The sequence below is a fragment of the Mustelus asterias genome, chromosome 24, assembly GCF_964213995.1.
Source record: "Mustelus asterias chromosome 24, sMusAst1.hap1.1, whole genome shotgun sequence".
Classification (NCBI taxonomy): Eukaryota; Metazoa; Chordata; class Chondrichthyes; order Carcharhiniformes; family Triakidae; genus Mustelus; species Mustelus asterias.
Genome location: NC_135824.1, coordinates 21,080,339 through 21,101,618, shown reverse-complemented (window position 1 = coordinate 21,101,618; position 21,280 = coordinate 21,080,339). Strand labels below are relative to the sequence as shown.

The 21,280-nt window shown below is 40.6% G+C and overlaps 1 protein-coding gene across 8 annotated transcripts in view; it reads right to left on the bottom strand.

Annotated features, from left to right (window-relative positions):
* The window catches only part of secisbp2l (SECIS binding protein 2-like), an 84,723-nt gene that overhangs the window by 16,445 nt on the left and 46,998 nt on the right, over positions 1-21,280 (bottom strand). For 2 of the 8 annotated variants that reach the window (XM_078241390.1, XM_078241393.1), the window contains 9 exons: positions 20,635-20,659; positions 14,209-14,324; positions 9,532-9,690; positions 8,626-8,748; positions 8,210-8,377; positions 7,191-7,329; positions 5,600-5,769; positions 4,840-4,978; positions 3,229-3,391 (listed from right to left, as the gene is read on the bottom strand). In XM_078241390.1, the coding sequence (XP_078097516.1) occupies positions 3,229-3,391; positions 4,840-4,978; positions 5,600-5,769; positions 7,191-7,329; positions 8,210-8,377; positions 8,626-8,748; positions 9,532-9,690; positions 14,209-14,324; positions 20,635-20,659 (1,202 nt within the window). Of the gene's footprint in view, positions 1-3,228; positions 3,392-4,839; positions 4,979-5,599; positions 5,770-7,190; positions 7,333-8,209; positions 8,378-8,625; positions 8,749-9,531; positions 9,691-14,208; positions 14,325-20,634; positions 20,660-21,280 lie in introns of all 8 variants that reach the window. The other 6 variants (XM_078241399.1, XM_078241391.1, XM_078241396.1 and 3 more) reach the window with 3 other exon arrangements.

The following is a 21,280-nucleotide window of genomic DNA, read 5'->3' as shown; positions in this document are numbered from 1 at the left end:
ATTATTTCAAATTGGCTGTCAATCTAATTTTGATTTGATTTATTATTGTCACATGTTAACATAGTGAAAAGTATTGTTTCTAACACGCTATACAGACAAAGCATACCGTTCATAGAGAAGGAAATGAGAGAATGCAGAATGTAGTGTTACAGTCATAGTTGACAGTAGTGTTACAAGTCATAATTGCGCACGGGATGTCTGAGAATGGTTTAATAACCAATAACTATATATGCCTCCAGTACAAGTTACTCATCAAAACAACCTTGTTTCTTGAAAAAGTATTTTAAAAAATCTTCATCCCACTCTGCTGGTCTTTCATTTGAAATATTTCCACAGCAAGTAAAATGCTCCTTCCAACTAATCCTTCCCATTAAGCAAAAGCTGCACAAAGCATTTGAAAAGGAAACTGCTCCAGCCCAAATATTCTGGAGTGATCCTTTCCATTAACCAAATGCTCATTAACGAAACAAGGCAGAACATTAATTGGCAGTTTGTAGCCAAATGCCAGAGCTCAAACAGTACAATGTCTGAAACTTTTTAGATAACTCAATGAACAGACAGCTAATGGTTTTACTGTCAATTCCATACTCCCAGATGAAAAAAAACATGGCACTATATATTTCCTTTGATATACACACGTGGAGCTTCTTCCATCCTGGGAATGCTAATGAGTTTTCCAAAACCAGCTCCTCCCTACATTACAAATTTAAAGGTGGTTCATTTGAAGTTTTAAAAATTTGGCAGCATGTTGCTTTAAGTTATACTGCAACGTAAGTGCAAAGCTAGATTTCCCTTCATAGTGGTCTCACAATCAATACTAAACTAACTATATCTAAGAAATTGGGAGCATTATATTTTGTACTTCACATCGGCATGGTGGCATAGTGGTTAGCATTGCTGCCTCACAGTGCCAGGGTCCCCGGGTTTGATTCCTGGCTTGGATCACTGTCTGTGCAGAGTCTGCACGTTCTCCCAGTGACTGCGTGAGTTTCCTCTGGACGCTCCGCTTTCCTCCCACAGTCCCACAGTTTGGGGCGACATGGTCGCACAGTGGTTAGCACTGCTGCTTCACAGCTCCAGGGACCTGGGTTCGATTCCCGGCTTGGGTCACTGTCTGGGTGGAGTTTGCACATTCTCCTAGTGTCTGCGTGGGTTTCCTCCGGGTGCTCTGGTTTCCTCCCACAGTCCAAAAATATGCAGGTTAGGTTGATTGGTCAAGTTAAAAAAATTGCCCTTAGTGTCCTGAGATGCGTAGGTTAGAGGGATTAGTGGGTAAATATGTAGGGATATGGAGGTAGGGCCTGGGTGGGATTGTGGTCGGTGCAGACCCGATGGGCCGAATGGCCTCTTTCTGTACTGTAGGGTTTCTATGATTCTATGAGTCCCAAAGACATGCTGGTCAGGTGCATTAGCCATGCTAAATTCTCCCTCAGTGTACCCAAGCAGGCACTGGAGTGTGGCGATTAGTGCATTTTCACAGCAACTTCATTGCAATGTTAATGTAAGCCTACTTGTGACACTAATAAATAAACTTTAAACTTGCATCTGCAGGATGCAAACGACTGCACCACACCAATGTCAAGTCTGTAGCATAAATACTTGCAAAACTTACCCAATAAAAGGAACACTGGAGAGCAAAGTAAAATAAGTCGGTTTATGCCATAGTGGTTTTACCTGTTTACCAATAAATTAAGCCCCCACTGATTCAAGTGCTATCTCCTGTCAGAGTACCACCAAAAGGTAACGGCATTACAATTGTTGTTTTTGTCCTAAAAATGTTTTAAAATTCTGTAGCTTTGACAGAAATATTTACAATCCAATAGCAGAGCTTCTTATACAATTTCATTCCTTCAGTGAGATATATGGATGGAAATAACTGGCTTCAATAACTTATGTCCATTTTGTAATGGAACCCATTGCTTGATTACTATCTCATTACTTCTTGTCATTCAATTTGTACACTAGTTTGCAATACCTGTAAATCAAAAATACTCCATTACAAGTTTCTATTCCTTCTTAAAAACAGTGGCAGGTTGTTAAGCCATGTACATTGAAAAAACAAAAAGGATAAAACATGTTTTAAATCAAAGATTCTTCCTTCCCTCCTCTAATGCAGTCAGGAAACTCAAACCAATACTTGTCATTCATTCAAAAATAGAGCAAAGGCTCTTTCACTCAACCCTCATTTACTTTAAGCTGAAAATTCAATTGATTTTAGCTTTTTAAACAGCCAAAGGCAGATTTACACTGAATCTTTAAGCTACAGGAATTGAAATCTTTTGTAAATACACGCACATCTTAGTATTAAAATGTTGCATGTCATCAATGTGTGACATTCTTCGAATGCCATCCTTACAGTTGCAAAATGACCCAGTATATCATATAGAAGCTATGCATTCAAGGCATGAAAAAGTGGGTGGATGGGGGGAGTTTATAAATTCTTTAACCAACTGTCTAAATGTAGAACAATTCAGTCCTACATATAATAGCTTGCTAGTACAATACTTAAAAGTATTTAATTATTTCCATAAATATTGGAATTGTAGCATTTTTAAAAAACTTTCCCAAGGCAATTTAATCAGCTAATTTATATTGAAAACGTAGGAGTTTAAAGCCAATCTTCAGCTTACACTTATTTCTCTACCTTCGTACAATTACATTTCAGAGCTTGAAATAAGAGATCAGTCATCAGACTGATAACCTGCTACTGAAATGTTCCGTGATCCTTCAACGTCAAAACAAAATTGCTCACACATCTAATATAACAATACCGCCATTCTGGAAGCAGACATTTTACAGAATTCAGCCCACCTTGTGCAGTATCACAATTACAAACAATTCCCAGCCCACTGCTTCTATTCATAATGGGATAGAATGGAAAGCCATTTACATTTGTGGATTAAGACGGCTGGGGGCAGCACTATTCACTGTTCTTACGCAAAAGACAACTGGAAAACATCAGCAATACAGATGATATCACCCAATATTTCGGATTGCAAGACAATTCTATAGAACATGCTGACTAGTTAAATTTTAACTTCAAAGTACAAAACTGACAATACCGGACACGTTAATGAAACTCAAAGAACCCAAAGCAGCAAAGATTTTTAATAAAACTTTATCATTCTAAACAAAGATTATTACTTCTCTTTTATAAAAGAAAAATGTTGTCACAAACGTGACTGAGAAAAAGAGATAGCTTTTTATAAATTTTCTTAAAAAGCTTACTCTCTGAAGCGCCTGCTGTGGATTTTTGTGATCGTCGAGGAAGCCATTGGACTGCCAACTCCTGAGCTGACTGGGGACCCCTGTGAAACTGGCGTCATACTATATGGGGAATTCTGGCTTGCAGGAGACAGAGACGTGTCACTAGGAACGCTTAATCCAATGTCTGAAAATAAGAAACTTAATTAAATTAATTTGCTCCATTTTTCTTTTTAAAGTCACAGTTACTTCATTCATCTTGAGCATCTGTTCATTTCAACAACCACATCTGCTGTGATGTTTAAAATTATCTACTGAATGCACAGTCGATGAAGATATTCAGCCTCCATACACATCCAACCTCTGGACATGCAAGGTGATGGAACAAAATAACAATCCCCTGAAAACATTTGGGAAAGCTATTTTGGTGGGTATCTTCCCCACTTCATTATGCACAGTCTCACTCTGGATTATACATCAGTTAGTTGACCACAGAAGTCAGCAGAAGTTTCAAATTATTAAATAAGCAATAGAACTTAAAGCTTCTGAGTACTAACTCAAGTCGCAGGAGGTCAAACATAGGATTACAGGCGAGTTGGGCTAATTAAAGCTCAATATGCCAATTGTCAAAGATTGAAGGATACTTTTCTGGAGTAAAAAAAAGGGGAATCTCTAATATCAAAGCACTTCAGAAACTAGCAAGGGAACTCTGAATACTTAAACATTCAGACTTAGCTTGGATTCCCTACTCCCAGACAGCTAAGCTTTCAAATGGAGACAGTAAATGATGGCACATTTGACCAGCCACCAATAATGGATAGGTAATGCTTTAAGTTTCAAGATTTCTTTGGTTAGTATTGGTACTAGAATAATTAGGACTCCCTAAGAAACGATTGTGGATACAAGGAAAATGTGTAGAGGAATCTTTTGCCTCAGGAGATAGTGTGGCTATCAGATGTTGATGACACAAATGCCAGATTTACTTAGTGGGCAGATATAAACAATGATGAACTTTGGGTCTCAAAACATTATGCAGTCCATTTAAACTGTACTAATTTCTTGTAGATTTACTTTTCGGTAAATAAAACTAAAAAAGCTACTTACAGCTTAAGCTGTAAATGGGGGACATCACAGTGGTTCGCACTGCTGCTTCACAGCGCCAGGGACCAGAGTTCAATTCCGGCCTCAGGTGATTGTGTGAAGTTTGCACATTCTCCCCGTGTCTGTGTGGATTTCCTCTGGGTGCTCTGGTTTCCTCCCACAGTCCGAAAGAACGTGCTGTTTAGGTGCATTGGCCACGCTAAATTCTCCCTCAGTGTACCTGAACAGGCACCGGAGTGCGGTGACTCGTGGATTTTTACACTAACTTCATGCAGTGTTAATGTAAGCCTACTTGTGACTAATAAACAAACTTTTTTTTTTAAACTTTGGAGTCTGATTGACAGCTGCCTTTAAGCAGCTCACAGGCCAGTTTTATATTCAGTCACCAGAACACACAAACATTGTGGAAGGCATTCAAATAACTGTCAAAATGTCAGTATACAGAAACATGTTAATTACATGCCAAAAAATGTAAATGAGTGTCCAAATATAAGTGCACAGAAAATATAATAACTCTCCCTCCAGAGAACTTGCCTTCCTGAGAAACCACTTCCTGAGTTATAGTCTGTTCTTCCGGAAAACTCAGCTGTATGTCACCTTGTTCCTCTGATCCAACAACCGTTGGTTCTATCGAAAATCTGTTTTTCTTTTCTTCTCTTTCCTTCAGGATAATCTTTGTGCAAAGGGCAAAAAGTTTTAATGGACCGACTGGAACAGTAACGGGGACACAGTATCATAATTATCCCCATCTTAGAACATCAATTCATTGCATTATATAGGGAAAACTAAGATTTACATCTCGTGCACAACGGTCTTGACGCTTATTAATTTTTCAAATCCCTTCAACACTAGTTATCATCTTGTCTACCTTTCCATTTAGGTAGAGGGATAAAACATGGCCAATGCTTTGCCGGAAGCATTCAGTCCTTGTACCATTTTTTCCCCTTGACGCCATCTCCCCATGAAGATGGGTCACTTAGTTACAACAAGCCATCCCAACAAAATTCAATAATTATAAATATTCATGTTCCAATATCACTTGGTCAATCGACAATTTCCACTTCAATACAACCGTTTTTTATCAACAAAAATATTTTATAATAACTAAATTTCATTTAAGGAAAATATTTTTAGGTCGAACTGAAGCTGTTCACACAAGTTCATAAACCAATTTTTCCATCCTCAAGCTCATGGTATAATTAATACGAGGGCTGAAAAGTTTTACCATTATCTTCTATTCAACTAAGAATACTGGCTATTTTAGTTTCTAGCAGCCACCCAACCAAGACTTTACCTTTTTAAGTGCAGTTGGACGTTTCGCTTTTGGAATTTCCCTTTCCTTTCCCCTCTTCACCCTTGGGGCACCAGAATCCAGTGGATTCTGAAATCCGATAAACTGCTGATTTTTATGCAAAGTTTTCATGTTCCCACAGTCTTTGACAGAGAAAAGTGTAGTTGTACCAACTGGAAAAAGAAGAGAATCTCGATTAGTCAAATATTTAAATCACTAAAGTCCAGCCTAGCAAAGAATGATTTCTGTAAAAATAAATTACATGGCATACGGAAAATGTGAGTTTAAAAACGTGAAGACTGGGATACTTGTTGGTGAGAGCAATTAATGCGAGAGCCTTTTTGGCTCCGTGATCTGCGCTTGAATCCAGTCCAGATTGACAGGACGATGGGTAGCTGCAATTGCCCATTTTAAAATCATCTGAGGAGTCAACTTAGTTCTATTGCACAAAGAAAACACCCAGTTCAGCACAAAAAAGGTATTAGAAGGTATTAACACTGGTTCAAAACAGGTGCTTTACTGTGGTAGTGTTTACCTAGATGCAGGACATAGTAACAATCTGCCAAAATTGGTGACTATGTTCCATTCCCTAACTGGAATCATTGATTAACATAAAAGATAAAAATGACAGGAAAAAAAACTGTGCTCAAGTTTAGTTACCTTGTAAAACAGATAAAATGATATAGCTTTACACAGAATTTAAACGTGTTTTGCCTTTTGATACAATTTTTGAAATAACCACTTCACTGCTCAAGTGTGTGTTCCAATGATACTGTTTAAAGTTTATTTATTAGTGTCACAACTAGGCTTACATTAACACTGCAATGAAGTTACTGTGAAAATCCCCTAGTCACCACACTCTGGTGCCTGTTCGGGTACAGAGGGAGAATTTAGCATGGCCAATGCACCTAACCAGCACGTCTTTCAGACTGTGGAAGGAAACCCACGCAGACACAAGGAGAACATGCAGACTCCACAAGGATAGTGACCAAGCCGGGAATCGAACAGTACATGCTAACCACTGTACTGTCGCAGTACAGTGGTTAGCATGTTGCTAACCATTGTACTGCAACATGCAATTAAAAATATACACAATGATTCTGATTAATGCCAAATAAGGAGGCTTCACACTGGCTGGCTCAGTGATATAGGTAAACTATTCAGCCAATTAACAGATATAGTTTACGTACAAGTGACGGGTTGGGAAAACCTTCTGTGAAGCAGTCTCACAAGAGGCAGTGTGTTTTGTTTTACAGGAAAGGATGGATTCATTTTACACATCTTTTATTTTCTAACACCTCCTAATGGCTGGCATTGAGGACAACAAAAATGTGTAAGGAATAGTGTAAGAGGGGGTGCTCGGGCGGGAAAGTAGAGAGAAGCCAGAAACCAAAAACAAATCCAGCAAATACAAATATTATTTCAATTTTATAACGAAGGAGGACCAGCCACTGGATTTTCCACTGTCCATTCACTTTGGTGAATCTTTAAGTGTATTTTGTAAGTGCTTTCCCATTTTAATTACAGAAACATTGTTGGGATGGAATTGCCAGAGTGTGAAATTAAACAAGTACAGCAGCAGAATTCACCATACCGGAATATGACAGAGGTTTTGTGTTCGTCAGTTGCTTTGCCTTCAAGGCTTGTTGTTGTTTCTCCAGTGCAGCTAACATGTCACCAAGGTCCAGCTGTACTGGGGCTTTACTCTTCCTCCCTGCTGCCTTATTCAGAGCCTCCTTGGGAAAATACAAAACATAACGAGACCAGGCACAAGAAATCATAGAAACCCTACAGTGCAGAAAGAGGCCATTCGGCCCATCGAGTCTGCACCGACCACAATCCCACCCAGGCCCTACCCCCATATCCCCACATATTTACCCACTAATCCCTCTAACCTACGCATCTCAGGACACTAAGGGGCAATTTTAGCATGGCCAATCAACCTAACCCGCACATCTTTGGACTGTGGGAGGAAACCGGAGCACCCGGAGGAAACCCACGCAGACACAAGGAGAATGTGCAAACTCCACACAGACAGTGACCCAAGCCGGGAATCGAATCCAGGTCCCTGGAGCTGTGAAGCAGCAATGCGAACCACTGTGCTACCGTGACAAAGAGCCAGAGCCACTGCACAATACTCTCCGTAAACTGTTACCCCATACATTTAACTTCATCTTACAGCTGATAAATAAGGTAACCTTTCACCATGCTGCACAATATCTTGTGCCACCTGAACTTAGGTATAACTATTAGCTGGAGCAGGAAGTTATTTGGGGCTAGAGTTTGCTGTTTCTTTGTGGTAGGGAGGAGGAATAGAGACAGCAACTGGGGCATCAGCATAAATAGTGAAAGCCATTAAATTCTTGTTAACTGTGAATAAAGCTTGCCTGATCTGCCCTTGCCCCCACTAAATAACAAATCAAGTGTCAAAATTATTAAGAAGCTTGCAGATATCAACATTCACTCGAAGCAAAACAAGTTACATACCCATGCTAATAACTTTAATGCAACATATACTTTGCCTGTTGCATCATTTAAAACAATTACCACAACAAGAGAAGAAATCAAAATATCGAAATTTCCTTAAGATTAAAAATTCAAAAAGAAACTGACCTGGAGTTTTTTCTGCTCCATGCTGATCTCGGAATACTCCTGAGCAGTAGCCAGAGCAGCAGCCAATGCTTTTTTCCTTTGACTTTTAGCTCGTTTTGGAATAGCTGTAGTTATTGGAATAGGTGTCTGCACTATATTGATTGGAGAAGTTTCTGGCAGATCGCCCAGCTGAAAAACAGCACATAAAAAAATTAGTGGCGAAAAGAATTAACACTACAGATTCCTTATTCATCAATCTTATAAAAGGACAATTTACTCGAGTACCAAGCATTTGGAGGTAATTTTAACTTCAAATGGAAAATTCAGATACTATTTTCAGTTCCTTTTCCAAAATATTTGAGTGAAAACACACAAATTTTTTATGTTAACATTTTGCTAAATGCAGGCATATAAATGTGGTTGAACACATCACTCACCCCCAGTTGTTTTTTAGTGAGTTGACAAATGGAAGGGTTTTTATTCTGAGCATTATCATGAGCTACAGCTTTGCTCTTGGAAACCCCAACTCCAATAATCAATTCCGGAAACTCACTGTCATCCTGTAAGTAACAGAGATTTGCACAATGCTGAAATGCAATAATATTTTATGCATCTCTTACAGGTTACTGGTGACTGTCAGTCAGTGAACAACAAGTGTCAGTTGTTGATACAAAAGTTAACAGACTGGAAATTCAGTCTAATGTAATAAACCATCGGGACAAACCAAATTATATTATTTGTGCAAAGCAGAGCAGGCTCAATGATGCATGGGCAGCATGGTGGCACAGTGGTTAGCATTGCTGCCTCACAGCGCCAGCGACCCGGGTTCAATTCCTGGCTTGGGACAGTGTGTGGAGTGTGCATATTCTCCCCGTGTCTGCATGGGTTTCCTCCGGGTGCTCCGGTTTCCTCGCACAGTCCAAAGATGTGCAGGTTAGGTTGATTGACCATGCTAAATTGACCCTGATGCCAGGGGATTAGTAGGGTAAATAAGAAAGATAATGAGGATAGGGCCTGGGTGGGATTGTGGTCAAATGGCCTCCTTCTGCACTGTAGGGATTCAATGATTCTATGAAAATAGACCGCATCAAAAGACAACGGGGAGTAGGAATTCATCCATTTCTTTAAATCAAGTCAAAAGTATTGATGTTTTTCATTCAACATTGTCCTGGCTTATACCAGTCAACTTAGCTTGAGTTAGAAATTAAAGTCAAGACCTTCCTGATTTTCGTGGCACAGAATCACAGCACATGCTGCAGCTCACTCAACTGAAGTACAGAAACAAGTAGAATCAAGCCAAGATGCAAACATTTCATAGAATGGCTATATGAAACTTCCAATACCTCAAAACATAAAGAATCAGGTTTCTGTTCATCTCCAGCCATCCGCCCATTGACAAACCGTCGCGTTTCAGACGACTGTCCGGCAGTCCAATCACGACTCTTCTGCTGGCTCGGCATCCTCTGTGAAGACAAACTCTGCACCTTCCCTCTGGCGTTATCCTGCACATTAAGAAGTTGTACAATAAAAACTGATCTCTCTGCAAGTGGCCCAGATTTTCCTGAAAACTTGCGCTGTTGAAATGCTGTATTTATAGCATGTACCAATGTCCAAGCGCAAATCTTCTAGAAAGTTGGTGTAATTTGTAGCATTACTTGTGCCATATCGCCAAAAATAAGTTAATTTCCATAGCTCCATTCCCCATCTATGACAGTAGTGAGTCACCTTAATTGATCACCTTTTTCCTGTTTGAATTGAGTTTGAAAGTATTGACACAGGTGACATGCCAGCAGCCGGCTTTCGCCAAGATAGGAAAGAAAATGGAGAACTATACACTTAAACTCTCGAGATAGCTTTACAAATATATCTCTAACACTTTCTGAAACGTTAGCTTGGTTTAACTGCATGGCGATTATTTGCTTTACATAAAGTCCATGAAGATGTTCTTAATTTTGATCTCAATAAATTAAAACTAAAATATGTTAAAACTCTCAGAAATAATCATATTGTGATTGAAATAGACACCATCAAAATTGTCCACCCATAAGGAAACATGGGCAAAAGGGACATTATTTTAATCCTTTAAAGAAAATAACTTGTGCATTGCTTTGAGGTGTCAATGAATTACTGTATGTGAAGTGCAGAAACATTACTCACGTTAGCCTAATAAATAGCTACATTCACAATCTGTCTAATTAATGGTCTTTGTTATCAGACATTATAGAGGCTGAAAGGTGTAGTTAACCCACATTAGAATTTATGAAGCACAACAATACACCATAACGCAATTGACAACATCTTTTACTGGTTTCATCATTCATATTTTGCAATTTATTGCTTCAATTTTCAATATGGTAATTTAAAGCTCTTTCACAAACGCGAAGGTCAGTAGGGACACCTTGAGTTGGTCATTGTTTCACATTAAATCCAGAATGATTTGGAACAAATGTCTGAAATGCAGCAACATTAGTCATCAAAAGCAAAATACTGTGGATGTTGAAATTATGCAATAAAACAAAAGATGCTGGAAATACTCAGCAGGTCAAGCAGCATCTGTGGAGAGAAACGGAGTTAATTTTGATTGATCTGATTTGTCACATGTATTAGTATACAGTGAAAAATATTGTTTCTTGCGCGCCATACAAAGCGTACTGTTCATAGAAAAGGAAATGAGAGGGTGCAGAATGTAGTGTTACAGTCATAGCTAGGGTGTAGAGAAAGATCAGCTTAATGCAAGGTAGGAGCATTCAAAGGTCTGATGGCAGCAGGGAAGAAGTTGTTCTTGAGTCGGTTGGTACGTGACCTCAGACTTTTGTGTCTTTTTCCTGACGGAAGGAGGTGGAAGAGAGAATGTCTGGGGTGCGTGGGGTCCTTAATTATGCTGGCTGCTTTGCCGAGGCTGTGGGAAGTGTAGACAGAGTCAATGGATGGGAGGCTGGTTTTCCTGATGGATTGGGTTACATTCACGACCTTTTGTAGTTTCTTGCGGTCTTGGACAAAGCAGGTCAAGATGACCTTTCATCAGAACTGATTGAACTGAAGTTCTGATGAAAGGTCAGCATAAGATCAAACATTTCCTTCCACAGATGCTGCCAGACCTGCTGAGTATTTCCAGCATTTTTGTTGTAACATTAGCCATCAGCTGTGCTGCTTCCAGTTCACTACCATGCTCAGTGCAACGTATTCGGATTAGAAATTTAAAACAACGAGATTGATGGTGAGATCAGCAAATTAGGCCATGAATTTTACTGGGTATGTCACCAACTGTGGTGTTGCTGAAATGGGTGGTGTATTACGACACACCACAGCAGCCTGACAAGACAACAGGATACAGCATGCAAGGCTTCTGTTCCCCTAACTAACAAGGCTGCCTACGCACGACACGCATGCACACGGGATCCAAAAATAGTACATCCTGCAAAGAGAAACTAAAGGCGGCATTGGAGAACTTGTATTTTGATATTTGATAAAAGGTTGGTTTACAGAAAGTGAAATCAGTGACTGAAATCATCAAGTAATGCAAACAATGCAGTAATTTAAGACATTTCATATTGCCTTTCAAATGCAAAAAGTTTTTAAAGACCACAGAAAATGCTGGGATTACAGTCGAGAATTTATGACTGGATCAGCAAGCTTTGGTGAGCAGTTCAGCTGAATGTGGCTAAGAAACTTGGGTACCTTTCAGTTTCTGTTTATATTGTTCAGATTAACATTGTCATTTTGTTTTGTTTGACAAGAAATCCTCACCTTACCCATTAATTAGAAAACTGCAAATTTCAACTTATGTAAAGGGGACAAAATTCCTGATCTGAGTCACTTGAAGCAATTTCCTTGTGATGCAGTGCTAGTGATTGGCAGGATGTAACAAGTGGAGTCCCACAGGGGTCTGTGCTGGGTCCTCAACTTTTTACAAGTTACATCAATGGGCAGCACGGTGGCACAGTGGTTAGCACTACTGACTCATAGCGCCAGGGACCCGGGTTCAATTCCTGGTTTCGGTCACTGTCTGTGCAGAGTTTGCACGTTCTCCCAGTGTCTGCATGGGTTTCCTCCGGGTACTCTGGTTTCCTCCCACAGTCCGAAGAGTGCAGGTTAGGTGGATTGACCATGCTAAATTCTCCTTCAGTGTACCCGAACAGGTGCTGGAGTGTGGCGACTAGGGGATTTTCACAGTAACTTCATTGCACTTACTCAGTTAATGGTAGGGCGTTGGGGAGAGTTACAGAACAAAGAGATCGAGGGGTACACGTTCATAGCTCCTTGAAAGTGGAGTCACAGGTGGACAGATTGGTGAAGAAGGCATTCAGCATGCTTGGTCAGAACATTGAATACAGGAGTTGGGACGTCTTGTTGAAGTTGCACAAGACATTGGTAAGGCCACACTTGGAATACTGTGTGCAGTTCTGGTCCCCTATTATAGAAAGGATATTATTAAACTAGAAACAGTGCAGAAAAGATTTACTAGGATGCTACCGGAACTTGATGGTTTGAGTTATAAGGAGAGGCTGGATAGACTGGGACTTTTTTCTCTGGGGCATAGAAGGCTGAGGGGTGATCTTATGAGGCATATAAAATAATGAGGGGCATAGATCAGCTAGATAGTCGATATCTTTACTCAAAAGGTAGGGGAGTCTAAAACTAGAGGGCATAGGTTTAAGGTGAGAAGGAAGAGATACAAAAGTGTCCAGAGGGGCAATTCTTTCACAGAGGGTGGTGAGTGTCTGGAACAAGCTGCCAGAGGTAGTAGTAGAGGCGGGTACAATTTTGTCTTTTAAAAAGTGTTTAGACAGTTATATGGGTAAAATGGGTATAGAGGGATATGGGTCAAATGTAGGCAGTTGGGATTAGCTTGGGGGTTTAAAGAAAAGGGCGGCATGGACACACTGGGCCGAAGGGCCTGTTTCCATGCTGTAAACCTCTATGACTCAGTGTGAATGTAAGCCTACTTGTGACTAATAAATAAACTTTAAACTATGATTTAGATGAAGGGAGAGAAGGCATGGTAGCTAAATTGCAGAATACATAAAGATAGGTTGGAAATTACGTTGTGAATAAGACACCAGGAGTTTGCAGAGGGATATAGATAGGTTGAGTGAATTGGCAAAAATCTGGCAGATGGGAGTATAGTGAGAGAAATGTGAAGTTGTTCACTTTGGCAAGAAGAATGAAAAAGCAGAGCCTTACTTAAATGGAGAACAACTGCAGGAGCCGAGGTGCAGGGGGAGCTAGGTTTCCTTGTGCCGGAGTCACAAAAAGTTAGCAAGCAGGTGCAGTATGTGATCAAGTAGGCTAATGGAATGCTATCCTTTATTACGAGAGGAGTTGAAAATAGGATGTTTTGCTTCTATTACACAGGGCATTGGTGAGACCGCATCTCAAATACTGCGTACAGTTTTGGTCTCCTTATTTAAAGATGCGAACGTCTTGGAGTCAGTTCAGATGAGGTTTACCAGATTGATATCTGGAATGGGTAGGTTGCCTTATGAGGATAGGTTGGAAAGGCTGGGCATGTTTCCACTAGAATTTAGAAGGAGGAAAGGTGATTTGATTGAAGTTTACAAGATGCTGAATGGTATTGACAAGGTGGAGGCAGAAATGATAGGCGAGTCCAGAATTAGGGAGGCACTTTAAAATTAGAGATCACTCTTATAGGGCAGAGGGATGTGCAACTTTGGAACTCTTTGCCTCATAAGGCAGTGGAAGCAGGGTCACTGAATATTTTTAAGACGGAGATAGATTAACTCCATTGCACAACAAGAATCCAAGGTTATAGGGGCTAGATGAGAATGTGGAACTCAACGCAAACAGAACCACCATGATCTTATTAAATGGCTGAGCAGGCTCAAGGGGCCGAATGGCCTACTTCGGCTCCTGTTGCGTATGATTGTATGATGTTGGGATATTCACAATAGCAGCAATTAGCACAGAAGTGGATTTAGCATACCAACTGGAAGGTATGCAACTTTTTAGATCTTGGATAGTCCAAATTCTTAACTATCTTAGCAAGTACACACACATACCTGCGAGTTTCGCACGTTTGCTGGTCTGCCACCTCGACCACAAGAAAACGTCTGGATCCGGTCTATCCCAAATCGCTGTGGTACTTGGGAAGCTACATTTGCCCAGCTCGGGCCTCCTGACAAAAAGACCATTTAACCATATTAAGTGAACTGTCAGCTTCTGGTTAGTAAAACATGAACTAATAAAATTTGCGCATCAAAACTTGCTAAATGTGTAGAATCACACAATATAAAACTTTCACAAGTATCAGCAGTTAGGTCATCTACCTGCAGGATTGTAATTTAATGAACAATTATTTATGTAATCACAAAATATAGGTTACAAAGTTTAAAGATTCCAACTTTACATTTCAAATAAAAATGTACATAAATTCATGGACAATGATAGTTGTAATTGCCAGAAACCAAAAAAGCTGAATCCAATCAGATTATATATTGTAACATCTCTCTAAACATTTCCTTCTTAATAAATACTATTAAATATGAATAAATGTATAAAGTACTAAACCTAGGAAGGGAAAGAAAATTTCAAATGTTGTGCATACTTCATGAATGGTGTTGATATAACAATGGACAAAATTCAACATTCACCTAGTGCAATTAGAGCAGTAATGTATTCAAATAAAGCAAAGCGCCATTTCATTATAAAATCAACTGGTTCGAGGTGGCTGACCACAACCAACTTCTCAGGGAAGCTAGGGATGAGCAATTAATGAGGCCCTTGCAAGACACTTTAAAAATCAGAAGAAAACAAGTTCTGTTCAGACCACAGCTTATATGATTTACCCAGTGCTGGTCATGCATACAAAGCAAACGCAATGTGGTTTAAACACTAATCTTTAGCATCAGAGAGCTGAGAAATGCAAGCTTGGTGGTCGCATTCTTGCTTCGAGGTCAAAACATTTCAAGTTTAAGCCCCATCCCAGAGCCTGGCACAATCTCGACCGACTTTTTAAAATTGTTAGCAGATGAAGCTCAATGTGGAGGAGCATGAGGTGATGTATTTTGGTAGGAAAAAACATGGAGGCAATGCAAAATAAGGGCTAAAATTCTTAAGGGAGTGTAGGAGCATAGGGACACATATGTGCACAGATCATTAAAGGTGGCAGGACAGGCAGAGAGAGCAGTTAATAAAACATAGTATTCTGGGCTTTATTAATAGGGACAGACAGTACACAAGCAAGGGGGTTATGCCGAACTTATACAAGACACTAGTTAGACTTCAGCTGGAATATTGTGTACAGTTAGAGGCGCCACACTATAAGAAGGATGTGAACACATTGTAAACTGCAGAAGAGATTTACAAGGATAATTGCAGGGATAAGAAACTTCAGATATGAAGATAGTTTGGCGGGGTTGAGACTGTTCTCCTTGGAGAGAAGGAGGCCAAGGGGAGATTTGACCGAGATGTTCAAAATCATGAGGAGCTGGAGAGAGTAGACGAGGGGAGACTGTTCCCGCTTGTAAAAGGATCAAGTGGGCACAGATTTAAAAGTGGTTTGCAAACAAAACAAACTTTTTCCACACAATGAGTGGTTCAGGTCTGGAATGCACTGCCTGGAAGTGTGGTGGAGGCAGGTTCAATCGAGGCATTCAAGATGAATTAGATGATTGCTTGAATAAAAACATAACTTATTACCCCTCCCCTTCTGTACCAAGGATCTCTCTGCCTCAACGAGATAGAGAGGGCAACAAAAGACGTGGGGGGTGTTGCTTTACTGATTAGGGAGAATGTCACAGTGACACAGAGGGAGGACACCTTGGTGGGATCATGCAGTGAGGCCAAATGGGTAGAACTCAGGAACAGGAGCGGTGCAATCACACTGTTGGGGTTGTACTACAGACCTCCCAACAGCCAACGTGAAGTGGAGGAACTGACATGTCAGCAGATTACGGGAAGACGTAAAAACAATAGGGTTGTTGTGATTGGCGATTTTAATTCTCCCAACATAGACTGGGATTCTTTTAGTGCCAGGGGCTTGGACAGGGCAGAGTTTATTCAGTGTGTCCAAGAGTGCTTCTTGAGGCAATATGGGAAGGGGCTATCTTAAACCTGGTTCTGGGAAACAAACCCAGACAGGTGAATAATGTCTCAGTGGGGGACCATTTTGGGAACAGTGATCACAATTCTATAAGTTTCAAGATACTTGTAGAAAAGGATAGTAGTCCCAGAGTGAAAGTACCAAACTGGGGGAAGGCTAACTACGACAGTATTAGGCAGGAGCTAGGGAATGTAGCCTGGGGGCCGGCTGTTTGAGGGTAAATCCGATATGTGGGAGTCTTTTAAAAGTCAGTTGTTAATAATTCAGGACAAGTATGTCCCTGTAAAAATGGAGGATAAAGATGGCAAGATTCGAGAACCCTGGATGACAAGAGAGGCTGAGAGTTTAGTGAAAAAGAAGAAGGAGGCATACATAAATTTCAGGAAATTGAAAACAGATGAGGCTCTTAAGGAATACAAGGATAGCAGAAAAGAGCTTATTCAGGGATTTAGCAGGGCAAAAAGGGGCCATGAAATATCCTTGGCAGGCAGGATTAAGGAGAATCCAAAGGCTTTTTATTTGTATATAAGGAGGAAGGGGGTAGCTAAGGAAAGGGTTGGTCCTCTCAAAGGAGAATGGAGGAAATTTGTGTGGAGCCAGATAAGGTGGGCGAGGTCCTTAACGAGTACTTTGCATCAGTATTCACAAAGGAGAAGGATATGGTGGATGGTGAGTGTAGAAAGGAGGATGTTGACATTCTAGGACATGTTGAGATAAAAAGGGAGGAGGTAAAAGGTTTTGAAGAACAAGGTAGACAAATCCCCAGAGCTAGATAGGGCCTATCCCAGAATACTGAGCAAGGGAAGAAATTGCTGAGGCTTTGGCCAAAATCTTTGTATCCTCTTTAGCACCAGGTGAGGTACCAGAGGATTGGACAGTGGCTAACACTGATCCTCTGTTTAAGAAGGGCAGAAGAGACAACCCGGGAAATTACAGGCCCGTGAGCCTTACATCAGTGGTGGGGAAATTATTGGAGAAGATTCTTAGGGACAGGATGTACTCACATCTGGAAGAGAACAGGCTTATTAGTGATAAAAAGCATGGTTTTGTGAAGGGGAGGTCGTGTCTCACAAACGTGACTGAGTTCTTTGAGGAAGTGATAAGAAAAATTGACCAAGGCAGGGCTGTGGACGTTGTATACATGGACTTTAATAAAGCCTTTGATAGGTTTCCTTATGGCAGACTGATACAGAAGGTGAAGTCATATGGGATCCGAGATGAGCTCGTAAGATGGATACAAAACTGGCTTGGGCACAGAAAGCAGAGAGTAGCAGTGGAAGGGTGCTTTCCTAACTGGAAGCCTGTGACATATGGTTTGGAGGAAAATGTAGGTGGTCTGATTAGTAAATTTGCAAATGATACAAAAATTGAGGAAGTAGCGGATAGTGAGGAGGATTGTCAGAGAATACAGCTGGATATAAATCGGCTGGAGATCTGAGCCGAAAGATGGCAGATAGAATTTAATAAGAAGTATCACAACACCAGGTTAAAGTCCAACAGGTTTATTTGGTAGCAAATACCATAAGCTTTCGGAGCACTGCTCCTTCCACTCCATCTGACGAAGGAGCAGTGCTCCGAAAGCTTATGGTATTTGTTACCAAATAAACCTGTTGGACTTTAACCTGGTGTTGTGAGACTTCTTACTGTGTTTACCCCAGTCCAACGCCGGCATCTTCACATCAGATAGAATTTAACACAGACAATGAGAGGTGATGTGATTTGGAAGGTCTATTGCAGAAGGAAAGTATTCAGTAAATGATAGAACCCTTAGAAATATTAGCATACAAAGGGATCTAAGCGTGCAGATTCACAGTTCCCTGAAGGTGGCAACTCAGGTGGACAAGGTGATCAAGAAGGCGTATGGCATTCATCAGTCAGGGTGTTGAGTATAGGAATTGGAAAATCATGTTGCAGCTGTATAAGACTTTGGTTAGGCCACATTCGGAGTATTGCGTACAATTCTGGTCGCCACAGTACTGGAAGGATGTTGATGCATTGGAAAGGGTGCAGGAGAGATTTGCCAGGCTGTTGCCTGGGTTGGAGGATATAGACGATGAAGAAAAGTTGAACAAACTTGGATTGTTTCCACAGGAGCGTCAGAGGATGAGGGGGGACTGATAGAGGTTTACAAGATTATGACAGGCTTGGATAGAGTGAATAGTCAGCATCTTCTTCCCCAGGGTCGGGGGCATAGTTTGAAAGTGAGAGGAAGAAAGTTTAAAACAGATGTAAGAAGCAAGTTTTTCCACACAGAGGGTGGTGAATGCCTAGAACGCGCTGCCAGAGGAGGTGGTGGAAGCAGATTCTATAACAACATTCAAGAGGCATCTGGATAGATACCTGAATAGACGGGGAATAGAAGGATATGGACCACATAAAGGCAAGAAAATGTTAGATTAGAGGGGCATCAGTGTTGGCACAGACTTTTTGGGCCGTAGGGCCTGTTCCTGTGCTGTACTGTTCTTTGTTCCAAGACTCTGCTTCCATCACCTTTTCAGGAAGAGTTCCAAAGACTCACGACCCTCAGAAACAAAATTTGCCACACCTCCATTTTAAATGCGTAACACTGTATTTTTTTTAAACAGCAACCCCTAGTTCTGGATTCTCCCACAAGAAGGAACATCCTCTCCACATCCACCCTGTCAAGACCCTCAGGATCTTGCATATTTCAATCCAGCTCCAAAATTCTTGGATATATCTATGCTCCTCGAATTCTGATTCTTGAACATCCTGAATTTTAATCGCTCCACCACTGGTGACCATGCTTTCAGTTGCCCAGGACCCAAGCTTTGGAATACCCTTCCTACACCTCTCCGCCTCTCTACTTTGCTTTCCTCCTTTAAAACATTCCTTAAAACCTAGTTGTCCAAGCTTTTGGTCATCTGTCCTTGTGATTTGGTCTCATATTTACAATGCTCCTGTGAAGTGCCTTGGCACAGTTTGTGTTAAAGACACTATACAAGTTGTTGTTTTTGTATAGCTACAGTGTCTTCACTTAATTCCCTCCCCCTTGAGAAATTCTTATGCTTCAAACTCAAAACTCCTACTAATAACATGGAATTTTGAACAATGTCATCCTTTGTTGCAGGATCATGTTGACTGTTTCAACTTTTCCACTGAGCAGTTGACTTGAACATGACATCTGTTACAGAAATAATGCGATGAGGACATATCACCAGCACCAGATGGTCACCAGTGTAACATTGGACAACAAAGGCAACCAACATGGTTTTGATTGGTGTTGATTGGCCTGACCCAATCGTGTCCCAAACCAAAGAATTTTATCACAGTGAAACAAAATATATATTGAAACCGAGAGAACAATCACCAAGATGTGCAGAACAGATTCAAATAAAAACCTATTAAAAAAATAGCCTAAACTTTAAAACATCTTAATTGAGGACTACAAAACAATGCAGAATAGTTTTTTTTGTCAAATGGATTGCTGTTAACGGGAGGCAGAAAAATAAAAGGAGGAAGCTAAGAATATGTATAGCACAAACAACTCCAGCAGCACGGTGGCACAGTGGTTAGCACTGCTGCCTCACAGCTCCAGGGACCCGAGTTCGATTCCCGGCTTGGGTCAGTGTGTGTGTGGAGTTTGCACATTCTCCCCGTGTCTACTCCAGTTTCCTCCCACAGTCCAAAGATGTGCAGGTTAGGTTGATTGGCCATGCTAAATTGGCCTTAGTGTCCTAGGATGTGTATGTTAGAGGGATTAGCAGCGTAAATATGTGGGGTTTCGGGGATAGGGCCTGGATGGGATTGTTGTCGGTGCAGAATGGCCTCCTTCTGCACTGTAGGATTCTTCTATGAAGATTTAAAGATAAACTATCAATCAAGATTTAAAAGGGCAGTCCCACATTTTGAAGAATGTCCTGACTGCAAATCGTTTTCATCTAACAGTAGGAGATAACATTACTTTAAGACTCAAGATATTTGTAGCTTTATTTCATTTCTTCTGCAAGGCTAACGGGTACAGAGCGCGCGAGAGAGCCTGAGAGAGTGGGACTACCTAATTGCTGTTGCAGAGAGCTGGCACTGGTTCAACAGACCGAATAACAATCTTGTGTTGTAACCATTCTACGATCCTGTTATATTCTTCCTTATATTGCTTGAATTACTTTGTATATACAGAACAGAAGCAAGATATTTGGTCCATGAGGTCTATGTCAAAGTTTATACTGCACAAGAGAATCCTCCCCTCAAATCGTCACTTCCCACACTGCCCCCTTATACAGTATTATCTTTTCCCACATACATGCATCAAGGCCTCCCCATTAAATGCATCAATGTCTCAATCCTTCCCATGAAGCTGTGGCTTCCATATTCTTACCACTGCTGTGAAAATTTTACTGCACAAATATCTCTCATTTTTAATTACCTGTGATCCTTGTTAAATCGTCGATCTGAAATGAAACAAATAACCATTTAATCAAATTCTGTAGATTCACAATATTCCATCAAAATCAAAACTATTTTTAAAATTAATATAAATTGACAATTATCACTATTTTTTTCCGGAACGGAACCCAAACTAGATTTTACCATCTGGACTTTGTCAGTTTTATTCAAATTATTTAAATACAAGGGATTTAAATTCAAGTACATTTATTTATTTGTCACAAGTGAGGCTTACATTAACAGTTCAATGAAGTTACTGTGAAATTCCCCTAATCGCCACACTCCGGCGCCTGTTCGGGTTAATGCACCTAACCAGCAGTCTTTCAGACTGTGGGAGGAAACTGGAGCACCTGGAGAAAACCCGCGCAGACACGGGGAGAACGTGCAAACTCCACACAGAGAGTGACCCAAGCCGGGAATCGAACCTGGGTCTCTGGCGCTGTGAGGCAGCAGTGTTAACCACTGTGCCACCGTGCCGCCCATATTTCAGATTTTGCTCGGATTTCTTCTGAATGTAGTGAAATACAAGTCTAGTTTTGAACAACTGGATGAAAGTGCTGTTTAATTTATTTTACTTTACAATGCATGCTTTTTTACCTTTTGAGATGTAAATTTTGATTAAAGGA